Here is a 10,000-nt window from a genome sequence, read left to right on the forward strand (position 1 = left end):
GGCTCTGAAGCTTCAGTGTGTTAGACCTGGCTCTGAAGCTTCAGTGTGTTAGACCTGGCTCTGAAGCCCCACAGTGTGTTAGACCTGGCTCTGAAGCCCCACAGTGTGTTAGACCTGGCTCTGAAGCCCACAGTGTATTAGACCTGGCTCTGAAGCTTCAGTGTGTTAGACCTGGCTCTGAAGCCCCACAGTGTGTTAGACCTGGCTCTGAAGCCCCACAGTGTGTTAGACCTGGCTCTGAAGCTTCAGTGTGTTAGACCTGGCTCTGAAGCCCCACAGTGTGTTAGACCTGGCTCTGAAGCCCCACAGTGTGTTAGACCTGGCTCTGAAGCTTCAGTGTGTTAGACCTGGCTCTGAAGCTTCAGTGTGTTAGACCTGGCTCTGAAGCTTCAGTGTGTTAGACCTGGCTCTGAAGCCCCATAGTGTGTTAGACCTGGCTCTGAAGCTTCAGTGTGTTAGACCTGGCTCTGAAGCTTCAGTGTGTTAGACCTGGCTCTGAAGCCCCACAGTGCGTTAGACCTGGCTCTGAAGCTTCAGTGTGTTAGACCTGGCTCTGAAGCCCCACAGTGTGTTAGACCTGGCTCTGAAGCTTCAGTGTGTTAGACCTGGCTCTGAAGCCCCACAGTGTGTTAGACCTGGCTCTGAAGCCCCACAGTGTGTTAGACCTGGCTCTGAAGCTTCAGTGTGTTAGACCTGGCTCTGAAGCCCCACAGTGTGTTAGACCTGGCTCTGAAGCCCCACAGTGTGTTAGACCTGGCTCTGAAGCCCCACAATGTGTTAGACCTGGCTCTGAAGCTTCAGTGTGTTAGACCTGGCTCTGAAGCCCCACAGTGTGTTAGACCTGGCTCTGAAGCTTCAGTGTGTTAGACCTGGCTCTGAAGCCCCACAGTGTGTTAGACCTGGCTCTGAAGCCCCACAGTGTGTTAGACCTGGCTCTGAAGCCCCACAGTGTGTTAGACCTGGCTCTGAAGCCCCACAGTGTGTTAGACCTGGCTCTGAAGCCCCACAGTGTGTTAGACCTGGCTCTGAAGCCCACAGTGTGTTAGACCTGGCTCTGAAGCTTCAGTGTGTTAGACCTGGCTCTGAAGCTTCAGTGTGTTAGACCTGGCTCTGAAGCCCCACAGTGTGTTAGACCTGGCTCTGAAGCTTCAGTGTGTTAGACCTGGCTCTGAAGCCCCACAGTGTGTTAGACCTGGCTCTGAAGCCCACAGTGTGTTAGACCTGGCTCTGAAGCTTCAGTGTGTTAGACCTGGCTCTGAAGCTTCAGTGTGTTAGACCTGGCTCTGAAGCCCCACAGTGTGTTAGACCTGGCTCTGAAGCCCCACAGTGTGTTAGACCTGGCTCTGAAGCTTCAGTGTGTTAGACCTGGCTCTGAAGCCCCACAGTGTGTTAGACCTGGCTCTGAAGCCCCACAGTGTGTTAGACCTGGCTCTGAAGCCCCACAATGTGTTAGACCTGGCTCTGAAGCTTCAGTGTGTTAGACCTGGCTCTGAAGCCCCACAGTGTGTTAGACCTGGCTCTGAAGCTTCAGTGTGTTAGACCTGGCTCTGAAGCTTCAGTGTGTTAGACCTGGCTCTGAAGCCCCACAGTGTGTTAGACCTGGCTCTGAAGCCCCACAGTGTGTTAGACCTGGCTCTGAAGCCCCACAGTGTGTTAGACCTGGCTCTGAAGCCCCACAGTGTGTTAGACCTGGCTCTGAAGCCCCACAGTGTGTTAGACCTGGCTCTGAAGCTTCAGTGTGTTAGACCTGGCTCTGAAGCTTCAGTGTGTTAGACCTGGCTCTGAAGCCCCACAGTGTGTTAGACCTGGCTCTGAAGCTTCAGTGTGTTAGACCTGGCTCTGAAGCTTCAGTGTGTCAGACCTGGCTCTGAAGCCCCACAGTGTGTTAGACCTGGCTCTGAAGCTTCAGTGTGTTAGACCTGGCTCTGAAGCTTCAGTGTGTTAGACCTGGCTCTGAAGCCCCACAGTGTGTTAGACCTGGCTCTGAAGCTTCAGTGTGTTAGACCTGGCTCTGAAGCTTCAGTGTGTTAGACCTGGCTCTGAAGCCCCACAGTGTGTTAGACCTGGCTCTGAAGCTTCAGTGTGTTAGACCTGGCTCTGAAGCCCACAGTGTGTTAGACCTGGCTCTGAAGCCCCATAGTGTGTTAGACCTGGCTCTGAAGCTTCAGTGTGTTAGACCTGGCTCTGAAGCTTCAGTGTGTTAGACCTGACTCTGAAGCCCCACAGTGTGTTAGACCTGGCTCTGAAGGCCCACAGTGTGTTAGACCTGGCTCTGAAGTGTTTGATGCGTTAGGAGTCTCCCCGTGGGGGGGTTATATAAACATTTACACTCGGGGATTGGGGACAGGATCTTTATTTAGACATCAGTGCAATAACGCTGGTAAATATAAATAAATAAATGTGTGAGCAGCGTGGTGGGGGGGGGGGGGGGGGTAGTTTGGTTTCGGGGGGGCTCCAGGCGAGGGGATAAATCATTAGGAAAAAGGTTATTGGAAATGCAGAGAGATAAAAGACTGAAGAAGCCAGTAATTGCCTTAAAGATCAGACTACAGAGCATTACTTTGGGTTTTACAAGGCCAGCCAGCACAAGAGAGCCGTAATTTATGATCTCAGCGTAAAAGAATAGCATAATTACATTAAAAATTAATGCTAATGAGCTCTAAAATGGGGAAGGTGGTTATTATGAAAGTTTGTATTCATCTTCTTGGGCCTGAATGATGGCTAGTGGCTTGATTAATGGCTTAATTTCTATCAATTAGCAGCAAAAAATCTCCTGTGAGACCAGGGAACATTGAGCATTGAATTACATATCTCTGTGAGGGGCGGGAGAGCACTTACTGACATGACAGAGAGCCTCACCAGCGAGAGAGAGAGAGAGAGAGAGAGAGAGAGAGAGAGGTGTGTGTGTGTGTGTGTGTGCGCACGCTTGTGTGAGTGTGAGTGTGTGTGACAGCGTGTGTGTGAGTGTGTGTGTGTGAGTGTGTGTGTGAGTGTGTGTGTGAGTGTGTGAGTGTGAGTGTGAGTGTGAGTGTGAGTGTGAGTGTGAGTGTGAGTGTGAGTGTGAGTGTGTGTGTGTCTGTGTGTGAGACCGGCCTCCACAGTGCCGCAGTTTCCCATTTTGCAGGAGCAGTGTATTATTATTATTATTATTAAATTATGTAAATTAATGAGCACCAGCGATATATTCAGCAGCTCTCTCTGACTGACAAACCTCTTTACCAACGTCAAGTTCACCCGTCTGACAGGCAGAGTGTCTGTGCTGTTCAACAGCGCCATCTGCTGGCCGCCCCCGGCAGGTCATTAGGAGCGCTGTTACAGTAAACGGCCTTTTGTCTGTTAGTTTACCCCCTCCCCCCTCAATCAATGCCCTGGACAAACGCCTATTTAGAAAGTGCCATGGGTTATTGATTGCAGATTGCTCATTTGACTGTTCCTGGACTCATTTTGGTAATGAGTGTGCGATTGGCGGGTTGTGGGGGTGGGGGGTGGGGGGGGGGATTCCCGCTTGGCTCGTTTATCAGGCCCGTCGCCGGCCGCCCACCGACCAATGAGAGACCGCGATTCTCTCAGCCTCCATCCGTTACCACGGCTCATAATTAAGAGCAACACTATTTTACTATTTTAGCCACAAACGCAGTCTGACTCCCCTCTCTCTGAAGGGCGCATGTGCAGAAACAGGGTCAGGCCGTTTACTGAAAGTCAGCCAGTTATTTTTATCATTATGATGAACATTATTAATATTATTATTATGAAAATCACTTTGCTGATGCTCTTCTCCGGAATATACACGAGTAATTGTAGTAAAAATAATATTGTTCCATATATGTTTTAATCAGAAAAAGAGAAATCAAAGTAGTAATTTGAGATTATAATATATTTATCCCCTTGTTGACTGTGGTGGTGAGCTGCCACACAGAATATGTGCAATATTCCTAATCAATAACTAACAAATTCATGACTTATTACTGTTTAATTATCTTTAAACACTTACAGAAATGTTGTCTGCAATATCTGTCATTACCGTTTTATAACTGATATGAATTTAGTCTTTAATTTCTGTTATTACTGTTTTATTACTGTCCGCACTGATATATATTTAGTCTGTAATTTCTGTTATTACTGTTTTATTACTGTCCCCACTGATAGAAAGTCTGTACTATCTGTTATTGCCGTTTAATGCTCCACTGATTGATTGAGTGAAATTTAGTGAGACCTCTGTAAATAATAATCACCCACAATAATCACCAATAACCATCAACTGCCATATTCATTCCCTTCCCCATCAGCTTCATGTTTTATATACCTATTTTCTTCCTCTCTCTCTCTCTCTCCCTCTCTCTCTCTCTCTCTCTCTCTCTCTCTCTCCCTCTCTCTCTCTCTCTCTCTCTCTCTCTCTCTCGCTCTCTCTCTCTCTCTCTCTCTCTCCCTCCCCCTCTCTCCTCCCCCGGCAGTAGACAGCTCTTAGTAATACGGTGACAATTGACTCAGGCCGCTAAATTAATTTCCCAGATAATGTGTCAATATTAAATATCCACTCTGACCTCTGGGCCTGGCTGTGGGGCGGCCTGGCTGTGGGGCGGCCTGGCTGTGGGGCATTGATTTTCCCGTCTGCACTGAGCTCCGGCCCTCTCAAACCCCATTATTGTTGATTTTCCTATGAAATACATATCTGTCCACTGACATCTGACAAACAGCATATGGAAGTCATTTTATCTCCCAATAATGTGTTTGTCAAAAGGTATGAGACTTTAATGGACCTTCATCCAGCACTGCTTTCTCTGCAACGGAGCGGTCACTGATATATCTGTGTGTGTCTGTGTCTGTGTGTGTGTGTGTGTGTTTGTGCGTGTGTGTGTTTGTGTGTGTGTCTGTGTTTGTGCGTGTGTGTCTGTGTCTGTGTGTGTGTTTGTGTGTGTGTCTGTGAATGTGTGTGAGTGTGTGTGTGTGTGTGTGTGTGTGTGTGTGTGTGTGTGTGTCTGTGAATGTGTGTGTGTGTGTGTGTGTGTGTGTGTTTGTTTGTGTGTGTGTTTGTGTGTGTGTCTGTGAATGTGTGTGAGTGTGTGTGAGAGCGTGAGTGTCTGTGTGTGTGTGTGTGTGTGTCTCTGTGAATGTCTGTGTGTGTGTGTGTGTCTGTGTGTGTGTCTGTGTTTGTGCGTGTGCGTGTGTGTCTGTGAATGTGTGTGAGTGTGTGTGAGAGCGTGTGTGTGTGTGTCTGTGTGTGTGTCTGTGTTTGTGCGTGTGTGTCTGTGAATGTGTGTGAGTGTGTGTGAGAGCGTGAGTGTCTGTGTGTGTGTGTGTGTGTGTTTGTGCGTGTGTGTCTCTGTGAATGTCTGAATGTATGTGTGTGTGTGTGTGTGTGCGTGCGTGTGAGTGAATGTGTTTCTGAATGTGTGTGTCTGTAAATGTGTGTGTGTTTCTGAATGTGTGTCTTTGTGTGTGTGTGTGTGTGTGTGTGTGTGTGTGTGTGTGAGAGTGAGTGAGTGTGTGTGTGTGTTTACTCTGCTCTTGCAGCAGAGATGTAGGGTTTAGCTTTAGCGTTGTTTGGTTGCTTTACCTTCAACACAAACTCCATCTGTCACTCGCTTGGTAAATTCTGCCAAGGAAAGAAAGTAAGTTCTGAGTTTTTCCGCTGCGTTGTTGGCGTGTAGTTGGCGTGTGGGGGGACGGTATCGAGCCGTGTTTGCGTGGTGGATAATGAACGCTCGTGTGTTTGAGGATGTGTGCTTCACCGCTGCTAACTGAATGAAACTGGAACAAATATTCATTTATTCATTAAACACACAGCTCTGTGACAGCCACTGGGCCCCCACTTAACGGGGAAATTAATTCTGCTCATTAGACACGCGCGATGGGGGGGCGAGGCGAGGGGGGAGGGGGGGGCTTCTGATTGGTCGCTTTGCCGCTCTCGTCTGTGTGCGTTTGCACCATTGTTGCATTTTCTTCAGTAATAACTTCAGATAGCAGCTATTTAAAAATGAGAATACATTACCCCCCCCCCCCCTCCCCGGTCTCCGGCGGTGTTCCTGCTGCCCGGCGCTTGGTTGCGGAATGCCGCACGGATTCCGGCTCCTCCGGGGTGATTGACAGCTCGGGGGGGCAGGGAGACAGGCAGGTGGGCGGGTAGAGGACGAAGGTATCGATTGACTGACAGGCTGATTGACAGGTGATGGATGGTGGGGGTGTTGGGTGTCGGTGGAGCAGCTTGGTTGACTCCCTGTACCCCTGGAACCCTGAGACCCAGAGCCTGGGGTGCAGGTTTCACTCAGGGCGGGGCGGTGCAGGTTTCATTTCACCATAATAACTATAGTCATTTGTTATTTAGCTGACACTTTTATCCAAGGCGACTTACAGTTGATTAGGCTAAGCAGGGGACGAACACCCCTGGAGCAATGTGGGGTTAAGGGCCTTGCTCAAGGGCCTGACAGCTACACTGAGTGTGTTTGTGTGTGTGTGTGCGTGCGTGCGTGCATGCGTGCATGCGTGCGTGTGTGTGTAGCCTTCAGTAACCTACGGAGTCATAGTGACTCCGGACTCCCCCCCCCACCACACTCTGATAAGAGTAGCAGCAGGTCTGGGCGTGCGAGGCTGAGCCTGTCTCTCTCTCTCCGCGTGCGTGCGTGCTTGTGTGTGCGCGCGCGCGCGCGCGTGTGTGTGCGTGTGCGCGCGCGTGTGTGTGCGTGTGTGTGTGCGTGTGTGTGTGCGCGTGCATGTGCGTGTGTGGGTTTCTCTGACCAGTGGAAAGGCTGGTCCTCAGTAATGCGGTGGTGGGTCATGGTCCTCACAAGTATATAAAAACGTGTGTGTGTGTGTGTGTGTGTGTGTGTGTGCAGAGGACACGTCTCTGGAGGACCAGGTGCGGAGGATAAAGGACATCGAGGCCATCAACAGCGACTCCTTTGTTCCGCAGGCTTTCAAATCAACCCGGGACAGCAAGAAGGTGCGCTCGCCCCTCTCCCCCCCGCCTCCCCCTCTCCCCCTTCATTTAATTTCCCTCTTCATTCCGTCCGTCCACAGATGAAATGAAGCATTCTGTTTGAATGTTTTCTTTCTGTGTGTGAGTGTGTGTGTGTGTGTGCATGAGTGTTTGGGCAGCAGTGGTAAAGTGACCACAGAGCAGACACACACACACACACACACACAAACACACACAGACAGTAGCACACAGAACGTGTTATTGAAACGATGTGGATTCGGACTCTGAGGGAATTTGATTTGCAGGAGAATCAGAGTTTAGGACAAAGCCCCTCAGGCCCAATGAAACGCACGCTCCCGGGAATAATGGAATGCTCCCGGGAATAATGGGAATTATCTGTGTCATACGGATCTGTAAGCTGCCCCTTCTCCCGTCACTGCAGTTAATGCATCCAAACCGGAGCCAGCAGGGCCCTGTACCTGCCACACACCTCAGCCCACCTGAGCCCACCTCAGCCCACCTCAGCCCACCTCAGCCCACCTCAGCCCACCTGAGCTGGGCCTTCTGCTGTTTGCAATAGATTGATTGATAGACCCAAAGCGCTTTACAAAGATGAGGGGGAAACTCGCCTCAACCACCACCAATGTGCAGCACCCACCTGGGTGATGCAACGGCAGCCATTTTGCGCCAGAACGCTCACCACACACCAGCTGAGGTGGGGAGGGAGAGAACAATGTTTTTGCCAATTGAATCAGGGGATGGTTAGGTGGCAGGTTGAAAGAGCCAGGACCCCAGGGAACCCCCTGCTGTGAAGAGTGTCACAGGATTTTTAATGACCCCTTGAGTCAGGCAGGACCTCGGTTTAACGTCTTAACCGAAAGACAGAAATAAGAACGGGTAGGTTGTGTTCATGTTAAGGTTGAGGCAGGTTGTGTTCATGTTAAGGTTGAGGCAGGTCGTGTTCATGTTAAGATCGAGGCAGGTTGTGTTCATGTGAAAGTTGAGGCAAGTTGTTTTACCCTACATCTTGCACACCAGTGAAGTCATGCTCAGGGTTATGCTGCCACCTTGTGGTTGCTCACTGAGCTGTTCAGTCAAGCACACAATGCATCTGCTTTCTCCTACCACAAGGCACGCCAACAGACACACACACTCGTGCACTCACACGCACACACACATTCTCACACACACACTCACACTTGTGCACTCACACGCACACACACACTCACACTGAGCACTGCGGTCTCAAAGCCAGGCCCAGACTCACTGACAAAAAAAAAAAAAACCTCAAATTGTATTTGAACTGAAACACTCCGCCTGCAGAAGACATGGCAACATGCAAGATGCAAACCACTCCTACCAAACAGGAGGCCCGGTTACAGTTAGCTAAGTAGTACCTAAAAGAGACTGCAGAGTTCTTAACAGATGAGACGTGGATCAGAGTGATGGCAAGAGCAAAGTAGCGTTGCATCCTCTCAGAGCGAACAAGGAGAACACTTAATGGCTGCCTCAAACCTCTCAGAGCGAACAAGTAGAGCACTTAATGGCTGCCTCAAACCTCTCAGAGACGTGGTTGACTAAGTATTCCCCGGCATCTGCCTTGACTGTCCCTGGGTGCAAGATGTTGGGGATGTTGGTCTGTCAGCGCCCCTCACAATGCATACTGGTGTTCCCCACGGATCCATCCTGGGTCCGCTCCTTTTCAGCTTATATATATATATATATATATGAGCTCCCATCAGCATGCCCAACTGTCTCCAAATGTACACTGATGACACCATTCTTTCCATTCGTCGACAACAGAGTGCATACAAACTATCCGAAGCAATGGCCAATGTATCAAACTGGCATGCAGTTTGATACATTGCACCTGGATGTCAATAAGACAGTTTGCGTGTTTTTCCCCAAAACAAGGTCCAACAACCGGATGTGTTGTTTAATGGTGAAACACTTCAAATTCCTCAGCATCATTTTGATTCTAATTTAACATTCAAAAAACACATAAAGAATGGTAAATGGTTGGCATTTATATAGTGCCCTTTTTCCAAAGCGGGGAATTTCAGATACATTCGTCCCTTCCTGTCAACTGAAGCGGCCCTGCTGTGTCTGAAGCGGCCCTGCTTCAGACGATTCTCTCCATCTGTCAGACTTTATCACAAGCTGGTCACAAGGATCCACCACCACAGCTCCAGTCTACAAACCAGCACTAAAGATCCTGCACAAGAAGCCTCACCCATATCACCACCGTCACCACATTCACGAGTCTGATCTGCTCTCCCTGGACTGTCTTCAACTAATGATGCCCGCCATGGCTTAAGATCCTTCACAGTCTTGAACCCCCACCAATGAGTCCGTTTGTGGCCCCAGGGTTCACACCCAGAGGGGACTGCGTTGTGGCCCCAGAGGGGACTGCGTTGTGGCCCCAGAGGGGACTGCGTTGTGGCCCCAGAGGGGACTGCGTTGTGGCCCCAGAGGGGACTGCGTTGTGTCGTTTAGGAGCACTCTGTCCGAGTCGCGCAGTGCTGGAACGCGCTACTCTGGCACTGTTCACAAAAACTCAGAAAAACTGTCTGAAAGAACCCCAGAGCTGCACCCATACCTCAACCTCCAGCTCCTGTGTGGAGCACCTCCATCTTTTCAAAGTGTGGATTTACTGATTCTTTTACTGCTGCTGTACTGTTAATGTTTTTCAAATATGATGTAACTTTGTTGTAGTTGTTATGTTGCTGACGTGCCCGGGGACTGCAGATGTAAACCAGCGTCTTGGCAGAGGGAGCTCAGGCTCAGGTGTCTTCACTGATGATGTCACATTGTCTTTGTCCTGCAGGTGTCTGAGACCGTGGAAGTGAAGGAGGAGGAGGAGCCTGTGGCCCCGCCCCCTGAGAAAGAGGAGGCGTGTCTCCCCACAGGCATCCGTTACCATGACAGCGACTCCCTGGCACACCCCAGCGTAAGTACAGCCTGCGGACTGCTGAGAGTGGACCGGTCCCTGTGGTCTGTAGATTCGATGGTCTGTTGATGATGTGGTCTACAGATTCTATGGTCTGTTGATGATGTGGTCTACAGATTCTATGGTCTGTAGACGAT

General features: G+C 49.9%; 1 protein-coding gene across 1 annotated transcript in view; it reads left to right on the forward strand.

The window, feature by feature from the left end:
* The window catches only part of rsrc1 (arginine/serine-rich coiled-coil 1), a 163,453-nt gene that overhangs the window by 151,749 nt on the left and 1,704 nt on the right, over nucleotides 1-10,000 (forward strand). Inside the window, exons 8-9 of the mRNA XM_061218149.1 lie at nucleotides 6,831-6,937; nucleotides 9,741-9,863. Coding sequence (XP_061074133.1) covers nucleotides 6,831-6,937; nucleotides 9,741-9,863 — 230 coding nt within the window. The remainder of the gene's footprint in view (nucleotides 1-6,830; nucleotides 6,938-9,740; nucleotides 9,864-10,000) is intronic.

Source organism: Conger conger, chromosome 13 (assembly GCF_963514075.1).
Source record: "Conger conger chromosome 13, fConCon1.1, whole genome shotgun sequence".
Classification (NCBI taxonomy): domain Eukaryota; kingdom Metazoa; phylum Chordata; class Actinopteri; order Anguilliformes; family Congridae; genus Conger; species Conger conger.